The sequence below is a fragment of the Stomoxys calcitrans genome, chromosome 2 (assembly GCF_963082655.1).
Source record: "Stomoxys calcitrans chromosome 2, idStoCalc2.1, whole genome shotgun sequence".
NCBI lineage: Eukaryota > Metazoa > Arthropoda > Insecta > Diptera > Muscidae > Stomoxys > Stomoxys calcitrans.
In genome coordinates this window covers 90,332,972-90,352,330 of record NC_081553.1, presented here as the reverse complement: position 1 = coordinate 90,352,330, position 19,359 = coordinate 90,332,972, and the positions used below count along the sequence as shown (strand labels likewise).

The following is a 19,359-nucleotide window of genomic DNA, read 5'->3' as shown; positions in this document are numbered from 1 at the left end:
TTTAAATTTAAATAAAAGAAAAAACTAATACAACTTAACTCAAACAATAAGAGAATATAATAAAATTTAAAAAATAATATATATAACTTAATTTTGAAACTTAGGTGTATTATAGTAACTTATAAAACAACATATATACTATAAAATAAACTTCAAAGAAATTATCTGAACCGTGTTTTTATTTAAATAGATCATACTGTGATTGACGTTAGAAAATCGATTAAACGATCAATCCTAGGTGTAAACACTGATTAAAATACGTGCTGCAGCTAAAAATCTGAACAGAGAACAGCTTAAAGAAAAAGTCCCTTGTTTCGATTTTTTTACTGCGCAATGTAATATACAATCAGAAACCAGAAAGGAAAGACAAAAATCGAGCGATGCTGACTGCATAATACCCAACGCCTAGACTAAAAGTACAAAGTGGGAGCTATATCTAATTATGAACCTCGTCGGATTTTTTCAGATGGGTTATTAAAACTATCCATATCAAATTTCTAGCAAATATGTTCAAACTGGCATAACTACGTTTGACAAATGACAACATTTTTGTAAATTAACCAAAATCAGACGAACCTACAATATATGGGAACTATATCTAAATCTGAACCGATTTCGACTAAATTCAATAGACATTGTAGTAGTCGTCGAGGAAAACTTTGTACAAAATGTTGGTAAGATTGGTCAATAAATGCGCTTGCAGAACATACATGTTTGGTTGCTATATCTAAATCTGAACCGAATTCTATGAAATTCACCAGTGAAATTTAGATTCATAAGATCCTTCGGCCAAATTTTGAGAGAATCGGTTTACAAATGACCATTTTATTGCATTATTACTGCAAAACGGACGAACATATATATCGGAGCTATTTCTATATGTGAACCGATTTCGACCAAACTTCTTAGATATTGTGGTAGTCGTCGAGGAAAGCTTTGTACTACATTTTGGGAAGATTGGTGAATAAATGAGCTTGCAGTGGACTCTAGCAGTGAAAATCGGGCGATATATATACATGAGAGCTATATCTAAATCTGAACCGATTTCTATGAAACTCACCAGTAATGTCGAGTCAAGAGAAAATCCTTCCTACCAAATTTCGAGAGAATCGGTTGACAAATCACCACATTATTGCAATATTAGTCTAAATCGGACGAACATATATATGGGAGCTATATATAGATCTGAACCGACTTCAAGAAAACTTCTTAAATATTTTAGTTGTCGTTGCGCAAAGCGTTGTACAAAATTTTGGGAAGATTGGTCAATAAATGCGCTTGCAGTGGCAAATTTCGAGAGAATCGGTTAACAAATTACCACATTATTGCAATATTAGTCTAAATCGGACGAACATATATATGGGAGCTATATCTAGATCTGAACCGATTTCATGCAAACTTCTTAAATATTGTAGTTGCCGTCGTGCAAAGCGTTGTACAAATTTTGGGAAGATTGTTCAATAAATGCACTTGCAATGGCTCTAGGAGTGAAAATTGGGCGATATATATGCATGAGAGCTATATCTAAATCTGAACTGATTTCTATGAAATTAACCAGTAATGTCGAGAGTCAAGATAATATCCTTCCTGTCAAATTTCGATAGAATCACATTATTTCAAAATTAGTCCAAATCGGACGAACATACACATGGGAGCTATATCCAAATCTGAACGGATTGTTCCAATTTTATTTATTGGCTTCGTCTCTATGCCGAAAAATATGCCTGTGCCAAATTTTAAGACGATCGGACGAAAAGTGCGGCCTGTTCTTTGTACACTAATTAACATGGGCAGACGGATAGACAGACAGACGGACATAGCTAAGTCGGATCAGAACGTGATTCAAAGTCGATCGATTAACCTACCAATGGGTCTATCTCTCTCCCTACTGGGTGTTGCAAACAAATGCACTAAGTTATAATACCCTGTGCCAAAGTAGTGGTGTTGGGTATAAATTCATAAAATCATTTGAAAACGGATGGAGAAAATTCGAAATGGTTAGAGCTGAGGTGTTATCGAGACCAAAATTTTAAGACTTATGGTGATCTGGTCGCCTCTTTACAGTGCCCTAAAGCTGCCGCCCCAGCGTACAACACACTGCTACAACAACAACGACATAGGAAAAGTATAGAGTATAATTGTATTTTTCGTAGGAAGAAGGATTCGAACCTGGATACTCGGAGCAACAGCAAGAGCCGCTTCCGTTGTCTAGCGTTCGAAGCCAATGACACAACTTCCGAAAGATGCACAGAAATATGTGTATGAGTAGAAATAAAGTCTGTAAAAGAACAGCTAGCAGACAGGGTGTCGAGCTTTGTTAGTGTGGTATTTATATATTAGAGGCGTTTTCGCAATGAATTCGATGTAAGTACAACCTACCAACGTTAGGCCCTTGAAGCTTTCACACCTAAAAGTGTCCGTAGGTGACCTTCCTTAACCAATAGGTCGAAACGCGTTACACTATGATTGGTGTTGTTGTATCTTATGGATTCACTTTTCCATTCCATAGGAATAAAAATTCTTCGATAATTGAGGCTTGTCTCGAAAGCAGTATAGAAATGATAAGGTAAATTGTACTGTAAAGATAAAAGGGCTTTTGGTTATCAATACAGAGATTGTATTAATAGATAGATTTCGCCGCGGTAAAAACATGGTAGTTAGCAGCACCTGATTTCATCATAAAAAAATTCACAAAGCCACATGGCTGTCACCCAATCAAAACACGAGGAACCAAATTGATCACGTTGTGATAGTTGGAAGGCATTCACCCAGCGTGTTAGATGTACGATCGATCCGTGGAGCGAATATAGATTCGGATCATTACCTCGTTGCAGCAAAGGTTCGCACTCGTTTGAACATGGCGAGGAAAGTACGACCTGACACTGCACGGAAGGTGGACATTGAAAAGCTGCAAACACAACAAATGGCAGCGGTATACTCCACTCGACTGACCCAACTGCTTGATGAAAGCACTCCTTGTTCCGATCATATAATGGCGCAGTGGCAAACGATTGCCCACTCCATGGAAAATGCCGCGAAATCCGTACTTGGGTACCGGAAGCCTCCTCCAAGAAACCCATGGTACGACCAAGAGTGTCGAGATGCTACTGAAGCCAAGAATGCGGCATATAGAGCAACCCTGCAATCAGTAGCAACGCGCCAAATGAAGCAGAGGTATCCGGCGAAAAGGGGAGAGGAGAAACGTATATTCCGCAAAAAGAAAAAGGAAATGGAAAAACGTGAGTGTGAGCGAATTGAGATGTACAGGAGTCAGAATGAAGTCCGGAAATTCGACCAAAGAATTAAACATCAAACCGATGGCTTTGGTGCAGGCACATCCTCCTGCGGAGACAAAGAAGGAAATCTGATAACTGATACAGTTAACATGCTGAGGATAACCTGATATAGCTGTTATATAAACTAATATATGGATTTGACTTCTTGAGTCCCAGAGGTACCAAATTTTAGCCGATTTGGATGAAATTTTGCACGTTCACTTCTGTATTTGGTTTGATTTTGATGATTCCCTTGCCGTATATAGCCCAAATCGGACAATAAGCTGATATAGGCGTTAAGTAGGGGATAAACAGTGCCCCGCCTTGGGAACTACCTCTTTCACTTAACGGGGTTTCGACTTATCTCTAAATTCCACAAACGTCACTAGTTGTTGTGCTGTGCACTCTCCGATATTCATGTTGATGTTTGGCGAATGGAAATTCTACAACGTGGCTCGGGAAGAGTGGTCCCTCAACTCCATGTAGATCCAGATTCTTCAGCATCAGTGTAGAGATTCCGTCGGCGCACAACGCCTTTGATAATTTGGCTCCATGCATGACATTCTTAACTTCGTTCACGGAAAATTATGCTAGCTGTCCATCGGTTTGGATACGACGAATGGCTCTCCTCCTTGCCCTGTCACTCTGGGGATGCACAATTAATTTACAGTTGAACAACCTGGCGCATCTTTTTGGATCAGTCAGTCAAAAGTGACTGAGGTCCTGTCATCTCGTCTACCGATTCCTAATGAGCAATGTCTAAGTGTTCCAGCCACAAATTCCGCTTATGTTCGTTGACTACCCTGTTGTTTTCCAGATTCAGGTCCGTACAACGAATCTCAACACGCTCGTCTACGAGCACTGCCTGCGCCGGGAAATTGGACCGCACTTGGAGTATTTGACCGCTGGTATAAAGGGTGTGGCTGCTGCGTTAATGATGTCTCGGAATTTCCTCTCGGCATCTAGCACACTCGAAGGGGTGTCAGTTCACTAAAGCGGCGATTGGTGTACTCTCTGAACCCGATCCAATCGGGCTTCTTCTGATTGATAAACGTCCGCCGTTATAAATTCGGGTGGTCGGTCAAAGGTAAGAATTATGGGGAGGTGGTCTACTCCCCAAAAAAAAGACGGCTTGCAAGGATACGTCACTCAGGAGATGCAATGGAAATGTCTGGAGAGCTGCTATTTACATCTCCTCGTAGAAATCCTAATTCATCGTGCAAAACGTAGAGCTTTCAATCTACTCAGCCAAAGCTGGTCGTTACCTGGGGGGGAATGCCATGAAACGTGTTACGCATTAAAGTCTCGTAGAACCAGACGATTATGGCCAGATAGTAACTCACTTATGTCGGGGTTGTAAGCTTAGCCATTAATTGGGACACAGCTACAAACCGGCGGTATGTACACGTTGTATAGCTTTATCTTGGCAGTACCGGACCTGACTGCTATCTCCATGCACTCCATGTAGGGATCATTAGCGCCAGGCGCAGGTCAGGGTCTATATTGCACGGAATGGTGTATCACGAAGGCCAATCCCCAACCTCAATTCCTTGTGCGATCCTTGCGTAGCATATTGCATCGGTGACAACTGTGCAAGCTGCAGGTGTTGGTCAGCTTTGTCTCGTAGATCACTGCAACCAATATGTTCTTCCTCTTAAAAGCCACTATTTCGTCGATTTTGCCTCCAAAACCATTGCAATTCAATTGCAAGAAAGATTCACTTCCCGGCACTGGCTCGGCAATATTGGGGACGGAGCGTTGCAGTTGGGAATAATGCCGCAAGGGAGAGGTCGGGAGGGGTGGCATAGTCCGAAGACGGGAACGCCAAAGGCGACGACGCTTGTGACCCACTGCTGCTTATGGTCACACAACACCTTGCAACATATTCAGTGCAACTATAATTCCGTAGTGTCGAAAGGCCAGAGCAAGATCGGAAATGCACCCACTCCATGCACGGGTTAAACCTTACCTACACCGACCGGCGATGCAGGCGGTTCTGGCAAACCGAATAGAACTAAGGTCCGGCGTTATTTTCAATCCCGGCATGGATCACAAGCGTGCGCAGAAGGCACTTCGGGATGCGCCTCTCCCACGACGAAAAAGGACAAACGCGTAGTGTCTCTTCATTTGACATTATGAATGTTCCCCTCCCTATTACATTAAATGTGGAGGCCATAATCTTCGGTATCTTTCATAGATTCGAATTGACACACAAAAGGAATTCAATGAATAACTACCATTATGCAATACAAGCGCAACAATTTCCAAGAATTGTGGATTAATCGACTTCGTTTTTATTTATCAGATATAGTCATCTGATGCGTTATTAAGGTCTTTATTTAAAATAAATTTTAACCACAAAATTATTTGTTGTGTCGAACACAGTGGTGGACGCCTGGGTTCATATCAGGGCGAAAGGTATCCAGGCGTGTAAAACTTTTCTACAAAGATGGCACGCTTTTTGGACTCGACCAAAAAAAGGTGATTCGTTAGAAGTTTCCCCAGTCTCTAAATGTTCGTCTTTTGTTCTCCTTTTGTCGTATCCACCAATAAGGAGGCCACCATGACATAGAGGTTAGTATTTCCGCCTACGACGACTAACTCCTGGGTTCAAATCCCGGCGGGAATATCAGACAATTTTTCACCGGTGGGTATCCCCTAGCTAATGCTGGCTACATTTGTGCGGTATACTGCCATACTAAAACATCGTTAACAAGTGGTGTCGCTATACGGCACGCCGTTCGGACTCGGTTATAAAAAGGAAGCCCCTTATCATTGAGCTTAAACTTTAATCGGACTGCACTCATTGATATGAGAAAAGTATCTCTTGTTCATGGGAAATTTAATATTAGCTTCCACCAATAAATTTCCTTGAGTGTAGCTACGATTCTAGACGATTTGGTAAGTGAGAAATTTTTTTTATAATTATTATTTTATTTGCGGTCCATCAATAAGGTTGTGTTTTAAAATAAATAAATGCATATAACAGAAAAAACTTAACATATTGTATCAATTATGAAACCTTTTAGTTGTTTTGCAAAAAAGAGATAGTGAAGAAGTGACAACGCTATAAATCCTGAACGGCTGAACCTTGGCTACCTAACCACCATGTTATCTGCTTAAAATGTAAACACATTATCTTATTTTATATGCGGATCTGATATGTATCTGCAGTCGTTGGTAGAGTTCATAAGTGTATTTCGAACATTAATTTTTATTCAATTGTGGAATAATTATCGGTTCTAGTAGCTTAAGAGGTCAGAACGAAGAATCGGCTTATATAGAAGATTTATGTGGAGCAGTAATGTACTTTACCTATCGAACAGGAATAAAAGAAAATCCATAACAGGGGCCCGATGAGAGTCCCACTGGCAAGAAGCTTGTGACTTAGTGTTCGTGTTTTATCCTAGGAGAGTCTGCTGCGACCGCTTCTGGAACGGTTTCAGAGAACACACTAATCGCCAATTCAGTGAACAATCACTCCGTGCGTTTCTGAGTATAATTTTCTAAACATTATTTACGCCCCAGCCACCAGCTTTTACCATTTAGTCGAATACACTAGGGAGATCAAATTTCTCAGCACAGGCAGCGCAACTGACTGGCGAACGTTATATGATTTACCGCCCTAGTGTGACCTTAAAAGTAGAGAATTTAATCTGGAAATCAATAGAGTGGTCAACGCAAATAATCGGAGTTAATGGCTAGAGCAATGAAATTGAGACTAAACCAATGAAATTAACTGAAATTGAGACTCTTCATTCAATATCACAGATTATCCGCGACTGTAGTCGTAGCTATACTCTATAGACGGAGCATTTCACTATCGGCAACCTGTAGACGCGCCTGGTAGCTTTTACTTGAGCTTCTCCTGATGACGATGAACACCACATAAATTGTAGTTTAGAGTTCTAACCCGTGTGGTGCTCAAGTCATCCCTTGCCGTAGCAATGAATGATTCGAAGAGATGCACCAGTTTGTTTAACCGCCAAGGAGAGTCATGCGTTGTATCCCTGGTCTTCGAGCGAACTAGCACAATTTACCATGAGCGATGTTACAACAGAATCTGCAGCGCCAAGTTGAAAAAAGGGTCAGGTAATCTTCAACTGAAACTATTTTTTTATCAACCAACACTCAGGGGATGTCACCTATGAATGCAGTGCATTGCGTTGGCAAATGGAAATTGGGAATTGCAGAGGGGGAAAGGATGTAGTGTTTATTGACATTTGTAATAAATCTCTGTATGTTATAGTGGGCGGGAAAAACATTAGCCGGAAGTCAATTCCGCATACGAACGGTTCGGTCGAAATAAGAATTATCTCTATAAGGCAAACGGGTGTGAGTTCCTAGATGCAAGGTACACTACTCATACTAAATTCCGGTCATAAGATTTTTCATTTCTTCAAAATTCGATAATCAAGTTAAATTAATTTGTGCAAATTTTTAGCAGAATCAATAATGGTGGGAATCAAAGGTTCTGACCCCTTGATCATACTGCGTTTTCACTTGTTAACATTTTATTTGTCTTAATTTTTTTTAGAAAATCGCTGCATATAATTTAAATTAAAAATGACTTCACCATTTCCTCTTTCGCTACATTCCACAAAAGAATCCGCCATTCAACTAAGATATGATCCAACAAATGAAATCTGCACAATAAATCAAATCTACGCTGAGGTACATGATGGGTCAAAACATTGTCTTTTATGCTGTTGTAAAACTAAAACGAACAAACCACGAAAGGAAAAACTAAATATCTGTAGACCGTTTGATGTTCGTCATGTCTTGCATGTGGATTGGGATGATGACCCAAAGATGTGCTTTTGTTTGGGCGATGCAGCGATGAAACAATTCTATGAAAATCTTCTAAAAGCAAAAAGTCAACTTTATATCAAAAAATCAGACTATTTCAATCAAAAAGAAGTTTTTGCTGGTATTTCAATCCGACCTGGCATTAGAAGGCGTTTGAAGAGAATTAAAACTCATCCTCCACCACCACCGCCTGTTGCAATCCCGAATTTTGATTTAAGTTTCTTACAGAAAAAGGTATAAAAATGCCCAAATGTTCACAACGACAACACTAATACGAATATCTGCGTCCTCCCGAAACCAAACCAAACATTATCCCTTGCATCAACGTCAGCGGCTACTACAATTATATCGGTAAGCGTTAATTTTCACTCTACTGTTATTTATCAAATGGAATTATTGGCAAGATCCTTTGCCACCACCACCTTCTACACCAGGATTATGGGCTTGTGGCATCATTGGACCGTACATCTTCAAAGATGTTCGTAACTCTGAATGGTGAGAGCTACCGTGAGATGATATCCAACTTTTTTTTCCCAAAATGCAAGAGCTTGACTTGCATGACATGTGGTTTCAACAAGACGGTGCCACATGCCACACAGCACGCGTAACGCTGACTTATTGAGAGGCGAGTTCGGTATACATTTTATTTCACGTTCGGGACCGGTCAATTGGCCGCCTAGACAGTGCGATTTAACGCCTTTAGACTACTTTTTAGGGGCTATGTTAAAGCTCATGTCTATACAGACAAGCCCGCTTCAATGACCCATTGGAAAACAACATTGAAGCATTTATTCGTGAAATACCGGCCGAAATGTTTAAGAAAAAAATTATATTGAATTCAAAAATGATTGAATCAATTAATTTTTTAATTGAAAACAATTGCGTTTTTTCTGTGTATTTTCAATGCTGTCCCACTGTGCGGTGTGCCGCAGTGCGATAACTCTTTGGGGAGAAGTTTTTACATGGCTGCCAAACAATGGCACAATGTCGCCAGCATAAGGAGGGGATAACCACCGTAAAAAATGCTAACCTCTCCGCCACGGTGGAGAAGTGGCAGTCAAAAAGTTGCTTCCTCATACAGTTTTTGTGGAATGAGATGCCATTTTCGCCCCAGTCAAATCGGTCCATATTTAGATATATCTTCCATATAAACCGATCTCGCGAATTTACTTCTTAAACATCTTGAAATTGGATCTGAATTCTGAGGAATTCACTGAAATTTTTAACGATGATTTCTACCATGACCTCTATGTCAAGTATAGTCCAAATCAGTACATGGTATAGCTCCCATAAAACCCGATCCCTCGGTTTGACATCTTGAACGCCTACAGGAAGTAATTCTTCTTCAAATATATGAGAAATGTATATGGACATTTCTTGTTATGACCTCTTATTATCCTTCTTTAGTTTCTGTCTGTAAGGAGAACCCCTGCAAGGAACTTGATATACGCAATCCATGGTGGAGGGTATCTAGGATTCGGCAGACCCGATGCCATTAAATGTTACTTGTTTTTATACTTTTATAAATCGAAGTAGTAATTTTTTTCGATTTTTTTTTTCAGAATGTTGGCATATCAATTCGTTGGACCATATTATGAATACCTCATCACAGCTTATAAACTTCATAAAGCTTCAAAACACCAAAATAGAGTAATTTAACACTCTGATTACGAGTTTGTCTAACCGTAGTTATAATATATACTTTTATTAATATAATTTTAAATAAATAAATGAAGGCAACGCACTATTTTAATAATAATAAAACTAATTTAGTGGCGAGAAAGAGAAGTTTATAAAGACGGACGGATAAAGGGACAAATATGCGCTATCCAAACAAGGTTAACTTGAGATTCATGGCTGGGCCTATGGGCCCAAGGTCTCTATTAGGTAATGGCGGGAATCCAGCGCATCGATTTGGTTATAAAGGAATCAGCAAAGAGGATTTTTTTTTTTGACTATTACAGCTTGACCTGCTAAGGAAAATTCCAGTTAGACATAGCCGTATACTGGACAGCACATTGAAAGAACTGCAGACGGACTTACAAGAAGGAATGGAAATAGTAGAACGCCGAATACAGAATGGCTAAAGGATCGAATAAGGTTTACGGATATTAATATATTTGCAGATGGATTTAAGATGTTGTGGTCCCCCAGACCACAACACCATATAGCATTATAGGTCTGACAATTGCAGTATATAGCCAATGCATGACACGCGCTCTAAACCTCCAGCTTTTGCCAATGGCTCTCTTGTAGGTGTATAGGGCAAGAGTTGCCTTTCTTGTCCTCCCCCGAATGTTGGATTTTAAGTTCAATTTCCTGTCCACCAAAACACCCAAGTATTTGGACAGATTCCACTTTAGGCAACTTGTATCCCCTGCTGAAAAGAACTACTTCTGTCTTACACGGATTTTAACCTAGACCACTTTCGGTAGCTCACGTAGCTGTTGCACGTAGAGCTTCCTGAAGTATATCTCTTAGAGTGCTGGGAAACTTTCCTCTAACCGCAATTGCCGTGTCATCAGCATACGCGACCACTTTTACGACTTTTCTTCCAGAGACAATAATATATTGTTAATGGCTATATTCCAAAGTAGAGGAGACAGTACACCTCCTAGAGGTGTTCCTCTGCTGACCCATATTTTTAGATCCACAGATCCCAAGCCTGCCGTAATGCATCTTTTAGTAAGTAAGTTATTAATGAACTTTCTTACGGTAGAGTTGATGCCTAGAAACTCCAACTCCCTCAAGATTGATATCAGTTTTACATTATTGAAAGCACTTTCAATGTCAAGAAATGCTACCATTGTATATTCCTTGACAATAGAGGGTTCTATGTAGCCGACTAAGTCGTGAAGGGCTGTTTCAGTGGATTTGCCTTTACCGCTGCTGCCTCGACATGCGATCTCCAGGGATCTTTGCCTTCTGAGGTTTTTAAAAAATAGGTAGGCTAAAATTGAGGTCGTAATTAGTTAAATCAATTGTAATTAATGCAAAACATACTTTTCTTATAACTTAAAATGTCTGTAAATCCCCACAAAAATGCTGGATGAAATTCTAAAATCGTCGATGGGGGTTAAGGAATTATCTCAATAAGAAAAAAATAGCATATGCCTTCATCCAGAAATGGGTCACTTGGCTAAAAACATTGATAATTAAAGATAACAGTTTTCTTTACGATATTCCCAACAAGTTTTATAAAAAAATTCATTTATTTCAAAAATTCTTTTGAAAAACATGCATCATTGGAGCATGCCATCACTCGACAAATAGCTTCACCTTAACACATACAACACATAAAAAATTATTGCCGGCTATTATATTATTTTACTAATCAGGTATTAAACATTGCATATTTGTTTGACTTTGGTTAATTAATTCTATATACAACCATGTTTTTTGTAAAATGGAATGTAGGGAAGGGGGGCAATTTTATAATTTAGACTTGGTCTTTTTCTTGAGCATATCACGCAGAACACGTCGTAGAATCTTACCACTTGGATTTTTGGGAATTTCATCGACAAACATAACACCACCACGCAATTTTTTAGCAGGTGAGGCACGTTCGGCAACAAAATCAATAACTTCCTGCTCGCTAAGCTGCACGTTGGCTTGTTTCACAACAAATGCCATGGGCAATTCACCGGCTTCCTCATCGGGTTTGCCAATAACAGCAGCGTCCTTAATCTTTGGGTTGGTCAAAAGCAGAGCCTCAATTTCTGCAGGTGGTACTTGAAAGGCTTTGTATTTAATCAATTCCTTTATGCGATCCACAATGAAGAATTCAAAATCATCATCAAAATAGCCAATGTCTCCGGTATGTAGCCAACCATCGATGATGGCAGTCTGGGTGGATTTGGTGTCCCCAATGTATCCCTTCATAATACAATCGCCTTTGAAGCATAGTTCACCACGTTGATTGGGACCCAAAATTTTGCCGGTATCCGGATCCATGACCTTGGCATAAAGGCCTACTTTCAGGGAACCAACACTGCCGGGTTTGCAGGCATTATCATTTTGCACCAATACACTCAATGTGGATTCACTAAGGCCATAGCCTTGACGAATAATTGGCACTCCGATGCGTTCTTTGATTTGATCTTCGGTTTCTTTACTCAGGGGAGCAGCTCCACACAGCAATACCAACAAAGATGATAAATCATATTTGTCGACTATGGGATGTTTAGCCAAGAATACCATCAATGGTGGCACCATAAAGGCCATCAATATGCGATGCTTTTCGATGGCACTCAAAAAGAGATGGTCTTCAAATTTAGGCAAATATACTAAAATGGAGCCCATGCATGCTGTGGTAATAAGAGTTAGGCAGCCAAAGGCGTGGAACCAGGGGATAACGGTTAGCATTTTTATTTCCCCTAAGGGTATAGCGGTGGGCTCGCTAAAAAGCAAAAATTGAGTGTTTCATTGTTATAGAAAAAAAAGAAATCGTTTCAGAGTGAAACTTATTGGGTAGGATGAATGAGATGAGGAAATGTGCTTTATAATTAAATCTTTTATGCATCTCAGTCTTCAGGGATAGTAAACCTTTTAATGGTATATTTATTATCCTATTTCTATGGATATTTTCTCATTTAAGCAACATCTATTTCAAACCTCAAGCAATCTATCCGTATTACAGTGAAACTTCTACATTTCAGGCAAATTGTTATCTGGGACTCTTTATACAATCTTAACCGAAGACGAAGAGTTCCCAAATTTTGGGATATATAAAGGGTGATTTTTTTGAGGTTAGGATTTTCATGCATTAGTATTTGACAGATCACGTGGGATTTCAGACATGGTGTCAAAGAGAAAGATGCTCAGTATGCTTTGACATTTCATCATGAATAGACTTACTAACGAGCAACGCTTGCAAATCATTGAATTTTATTACCAAAATCAGTGTTCGGTTCGAAATGTGTTCAAATTTTGACAAATTTTGTTCAGCGATGAGGCTCATTTCTGGTTGAATGGCTACGTAAATAAGCAAAATTGCCGCATTTGGAGTGAAGAGCAACCAGAAGCCGTTCAAGAACTGCCCATGCATCCCGAAAAATGCACTGTTTGGTGTGGTTTGTACGCTGGTGGAATCATTGGACCGTATTTTTTCAAAGATGCTGTTGGACGCAACGTTACGGTGAATGAACACATTTCGAACCGAACACTGATTTTGATAATAAAATTCAATGATTTGCAAGCGTTGCTCGTTAGTAAGTCTATTCATGATGAAATGTCAAAGCATACTGAGCATCTTTCTCTTTGACACCATGTCTGAAATCCCACGTGATCTATCAAATACTAATGCATGAAAATCCTAACCTCAAAAAAATCACCCTTTATCAGATATATGTGGACGGTTTGGCAAAGAAATTGAACCACCCTAATGCATATGCAATTATGTGGAGCATAGATGGGCAATAACACTCAACCGCAGGATTAGTAGCACACGCAGGGATGGCGGTATTTTTCCGCTCCTTGTCCCCAAATTTCGAATACTTTGCCCCAAAAATCCCCAATTTCAAGTAAATATCCCCAACAAAAATTCCCAAAATCATTTTGAAAGGCTTTTAATAAAAAAAAAAAGTAAACAAGAATGGGTGTCACGTGACGACCAGCGTTGCCGTTTTTGGTAGGTTCCTACCAAAATTGGCAGGTTTTTATTGTCTTGGTAGGTTGGTAGGCTGACCTCAATTATTGGTAAGTTTTTCCAACATACATACAAATACCAAGTAAATTACCGAAAAAATCACTACTCTTCGTTTCTGTATAATCGTTAGGAGTGCAAAAAAAAAAACATGGTCTCACTGATTCAGGGCATATGTTCTGATGTTGATTATAACTGGTAGTAGTGTAAAGGGATCTTGTCTAAATTTCATACATTGTGGATAGGAAATGCGGCTTTTGGGCGTTTAAAACCTTCAGTGGGAAAACAGGGATATGTGGCAGCTGCATATAAATATGGCCAAATCTAGTCCATACTCAGGGTCCATGCAAATCTCTGTAACTATGTAAGTTTGTGGTAGAAACACGTTTCTAGGCTCAAACGCTTAGATTGGGGGACCGCTTTCCAAACTCGCCACGGTTGTTCATTCAAATGGGGTCAAGAATACGACTTTATGAACTCAAGATTTCTTATCGGGAGATCAAAATAAAGGGTTCTATATCTACAAAGGGTTCTATATCTAGATTCTGTATGAAAAACGACGATCTAGTACTTTGTAGCGTTGAAATTGTATATAATGTATTTTGATGTGTTCCAAATGGAATGGCAAAATGGCCAACTGTTCGGTGATGGGAAAAAATACATTCGTTAGCGCATTTTTGGCTAGCACAACATTTGGTAGGTTTTGGTCGGGTTGGTTAGAATTTGTCTTAAATTTTGGTTAGAAATTAATTTCTGAAGCGGCAATACTGGTGACGACACGGTTATACAATTTTTGAAGTTGTAAAACTGGATAGCGATATAGTGTCGGTTTTTTTAGCATATACTTTCATTGCAAAGCAGGTGTACTAGAAAGATAACCATTACCAAGTTCTAATGGCTAAATTGTTATCGGTATCATGCAATTAAAATCGATAACACGTGCTTTGCACTGTACTGCATAAAAAACTGGATAACCTTTAATTGGGACAGTTGGTGTGTTTCATTTTTATCCTATCCAGGGCAAGTCATATCTTCTGGATAAAATTTCAATGCAAAGTTGTCCTGGAAACGAAATTTTGAACTGAAAACTTCTCCCCAAAAAATCTCCAATTTCTTTTCCAAATCCCCACCAAATTCCCTAGTCAAAAATTTAGTCCCCATTTTCGAAAATAAATCCCCAATACTGGCAATACTGAGCACACGTACAAATACAAATGTAAATGTGGCCACGAACATTCCACTAAGGAACAGGAGCAAACTTCTCACATATCAATGAGTGCTAGCCGATTCAATAAGACATCTCCTTTTTATACCCGAAGCCCAACCGCGTGCCGCATGCCGCAGTGCCATACCAAATGGTACAGTACTTCCCAAATGTCGCCAGCATTAGGAGGGGAAAAACACCAATTTTTCAATTTTTTCAGATGATCTCTCTCGAGGATTTGAACCAAGTGTTTCAGAGTCTAGGCGGACATGCTAACCTCCGTGCTACGGTGGCCTGTAAGCACACGCACAGTGTAAGCAATTTCGTGTGGCTTCATTCAGTTGACACATTGTTGTTATTCTACATACCTTCTTGCCTGACTTGATCGTTCGGTTTATTATGGCTCTCATTCCAACACATTTTAATTTTTCAATTATGTTAGTGTGCCCATTACTGCTGTGGAGACTGTCCATAATTCTACACTTCCAGGTTTAAAACCAAAACCGTTGGTACCTACATACATTTAACTAAGTAAGTAATCTACCCTTACAACACGGGTGTATTCTTATCGGGTTCCCGGCACGGGATAGCTGTGAGCACCACACAGGCTGGAACATTGAGTTCCGTTCTGTGTGGTGTTCATTGCTGACACAAAAAGCTTAGCTGTAAGCTACCGGGCTCGTTCACATGTTGCGGATAGTGGAATGCTCCATATGGAGTAGCTGCAACAGTAGTCACAATCAGCAGTATCGAGCGAAGAGTCTCAGTGAGAGGCCGAGCACAAACAATGAGTGCCTATGATGCTCAATATGACAAGGCGAATTATTGACGCTTTTAAATAACCAAGGTCTACCCTGTTCCCGCGGCAATTGGTTCTTTGGTCTGGAACAAGCGTGCTCACCTACAGCAGCTTGACGAGGATCGCCAGCTCCACATGAAAATGCCGTTACAACAATAACAACGACTTATGGGGGTTCTTTCCCTACCATCAAAGGGCATTTTAAATGCTATCTTAGACAAAAGCAAAAGCAATTTTGTAAAATTTAAAAAAAAATGATCCAAGATAAATGGGGAGCCTTAATTTAATAGCACTTCAATTTAAAGTACATATTGCAAAAGATAAGTGCATAAAGTGTTGGAACAATGATGAAAATGTCTATGAATTTTGAATCCTAGAAACTACATAATGGTAATACTTACAGTTGGGAGTCGATTGTTATCAAAATATTCGATTGTGTCAATTGTACACCTTTGGGCAAGCCTGTGGTGCCCGATGAACATACAATCAAGGCAACATCTTCGCCCTTATTGGCAGTCACACATTCAAATGTATCCGAAGACACAATTTTTTTGCTTTCCATTAATTCTTTGAAAGACAAAACATGAGAATTTGGTGAACTGTCGCTAAAAACCACTATCTTCTTAACAAATGAGTTATTCTTTGCCACCTTTGCAATGCGATCAATGGTCATTTTGGAGGCAAACATTACTTTGGGCTTAGACAAATTGATGGCATGATGTACCTCACCTAAAACAATTAAAAACGGATAAAAACGTTAGTGAAAGAAAAATAAGGTAATTTGTTCAATTTAATAACTTACGCTCAGAATAAGTTATGTTCAATGGAGCTACAGTGGCATTTACAGCAAATGCAGCAAACATTGTAATGGCGTATTCGATACGATTCTCACTGGAAAGGCCAACGACATCATTGCTTTGAATACCCAAATGTTTTAAAACATGAGCTAGTCGAACAATTGATTTGTACATATATTGGGCCGTATACTCCTGTCCAGTGACGCCATCGATCTGTAAAAACAAATAAAGTAATCAGTAAAATTGTGTGCCAATAATTATATATTTTTAATTAATCCCAATATATATAGAATCCTAACTGACTTACATATATAAAAATGTTATTCAAAATTGATTATTTATCAGACAACGGCAAATCATTGGCTGCTTGCTCTATTAAAAACTCTGCAAAACCCACACTTTGGGCACCCGAAGGCTTCCACAAAGAAGCCTTTAAGGAACAGGGGCCAACTTCTCATATATACATGAGTGTTTTCCGATTCAAGTTTTAAGCTCTATGATAAGGAACCTCCTTTCTTCCGGACTCAAACGGCGTGCCACAGTGGGACACCACTTTACATTGCATTGTACCTTACAAATGTCGCAAGCATTAGGAGGAGAAAACCACCGTAAAACATTTTTCTTGATTTTCTCGCCAGGATTCGAAACCATGCGTTCAGCGATATAGGCGGACAGGCTAACCTCTGCGCTAATGTAGCCTGCGTAGTGCTGCAATCTGTAGCTGCACGTAGTGTAATGGAGATAAATCGAAAGAAAAGAAAAAGAAACGTCTAATCTGTATGCAGAAAAGGGAAGTCTTAATGTGACCAGATCTAGACCGGAATGAAATCCGAAATGAGGTCAGTGCATAGTGTTCGAGTGGAAACGTTTTTTGTAAAACATATTAACTTTCCGTATGAGGTCTCCAGACGTGATCCCTCCGGCCCCTTGTGCTTTATGCATGTTTTGCAAAAGTTTACAAAATTATTTAGAAGCGCTATATATGGTCGGTCCGATAGAGGAATCCATGAACAAAGCATTAAAGTACAAAGGTAACTCCTCTCATCATTGAGCTTAAATTTGAATCCGACAGCACTCATTGATATGTGAGAAGTTTGCCCGAGATGCTTAATGGAATGTTCAATGAGTGCTGTCTAGTTCAATTTTTGTCTCTGTGACAATTATAGTAACCTAAAAACACGAATTTCATATTCAAATTTGAGTTCAAGGGCATGGGGGCTTGAAACAGCCGACATCTGGACTATTAAAATGCCCGCATTGAACATCTGGGGAGAGCACATGAAAACCAATTTTTAAGCGGCAGTTCAATACGAATCTAAGCTCTTGACACATGTCCGGTTTTTATGGTTTTTTTTTATAGTCTTGGAGGGGTGGAATTACTATTGGGTTGCCCAAAAAGCAATTGCGGATTTTTCATATAGTCGGCGTTGACAAATTTTTTCACAGCTTGTGACTCTGTAGTTGCATTCTTTCTTCTGTCAGTTATCAGCTGTTACTTTTAGCTTGCTTTAGAAAAAAAGTGTAAAAAAGTATATTTGATTAAAGTTCATTCTAAGTTTTATTAAAAATGCATTTACTTTCTTTTAAAAAATCCGCAATTACTTTTTGGGCAACCCAATACTTTCCTGGGAGGAAAAGTGAAAATTTGTCCATGAACATTCCATTAGGGGAAGGGAAGGCAAAATATCTGTGAGTTATTCTTGACTAGAGATAAGATTGGAGGCGTAACGCAGAGGATAGCATGTTCGCCTATGACCCTGAACGCCTGGGCTGGAGTCCTGGCGAGAACATCAAAAAACCAGTAAGGAAGGGCAAAAGTCTGCCGGTGCCGACTGTATAATACCATACACCTGCCCTATAAGTACAATGTGGGTGCTTTATACAATTCTGAACCATTTTTGATGGACCTCGGCGTATATTTTCAGATGGGTTATTAAACAATCAAATTTCGAGCATATATGTTCAAAGTGTAATTACAACGGTTGACAAATACCCAAAACCTGACGAACATATATATGGGAGCTATATCTAAATCTGAACCGATTTCGAACTAAATTCTCAGATATTGTGGTAGTCGTCGAGGAAAATTTTGGCAAGATTGTTCAATAAATGCGCTTTCAGTGGCTCTAGAAGTAAAAACCGGGCGATATACATATATGGCAACTATATCTACATCTGCTCCGATTTGAAATTTACCAGTAATGTCGAGTCATAGAAAAATCCTTCTTGCCAAATCTCGAGAGAATCGGTTAACAAATTAGAACTTTATTGCAAAATTTCTCAAAATTGGACGAAAATATATATGGGAGCTTTATCTAAATCTAAACCGATTTGGAGCAAATTTCTCAGTTGTTCTGCCAGTTTTCGAGGAAAACGTTGTGCAAAGTTGGTCAATATATGCGCTTGCAGTGGCTCTAGAAGTAAAAATCGGGCGATATACATATATGGCAGCTATATCTAAATCTAAACCGATTTCTATGAATTTCACCTGTATTTTTCAAATTCATAAGAAAATCCCTCCTGCTAAATTACGAGAGAATCGGTTAACAAATGAGCACTTTATTGCAATATTTTTCAAAATCGGACGAACATACCACAGTAGTGGTGTAGGATATAAAAATTCAGCAGTAGTTATCCCTTCCCAATGCTCTTGACGTTTGTGAGGAACTATGCCATTTGAGAAAATGGCATGGCAGCCATGTAAAAACTTCTCCCCAAAGTGGTGTCGCACTGCGGCACTCCGATCGGACTCGGCTAGAAAAAGGAGGCTCCTTATCATTGAGCTTAAACTTGAATCGGACAACTCTAATTGATATGTGATTTGAGAAAAT

At 39.3% G+C, this 19,359-nt stretch overlaps 2 protein-coding genes across 5 annotated transcripts in view; one reads left to right on the top strand and one right to left on the bottom strand.

The window, feature by feature from the left end:
* LOC106080701 (actin nucleation-promoting factor WASL) overlaps positions 1-9,758 on the top strand; it is an 82,721-nt gene extending 72,963 nt beyond the window's left edge. Inside the window, exons 9-10 of the transcript XR_001220256.2 lie at positions 7,882-8,435; positions 9,647-9,758. The gene's annotated coding sequence lies outside the window, so the exon portion shown is untranslated. The remainder of the gene's footprint in view (positions 1-7,881; positions 8,436-9,646) is intronic.
* Positions 9,759-11,354: 1,596 nt separating this feature from the next.
* Positions 11,355-19,359, bottom strand: part of LOC106080665 (uncharacterized) — a 27,768-nt gene continuing 19,763 nt past the window's right edge. For all 4 annotated transcript variants that reach the window (XM_013242141.2, XM_013242133.2, XM_013242150.2 and 1 more), the window contains 3 exons: positions 16,534-16,741; positions 16,133-16,460; positions 11,355-12,483 (listed from right to left, as the gene is read on the bottom strand). In XM_013242141.2, coding sequence (XP_013097595.1) covers positions 11,517-12,483; positions 16,133-16,460; positions 16,534-16,741 — 1,503 coding nt within the window. In that variant the 3' untranslated portion in view covers positions 11,355-11,516. The remainder of the gene's footprint in view (positions 12,484-16,132; positions 16,461-16,533; positions 16,742-19,359) is intronic.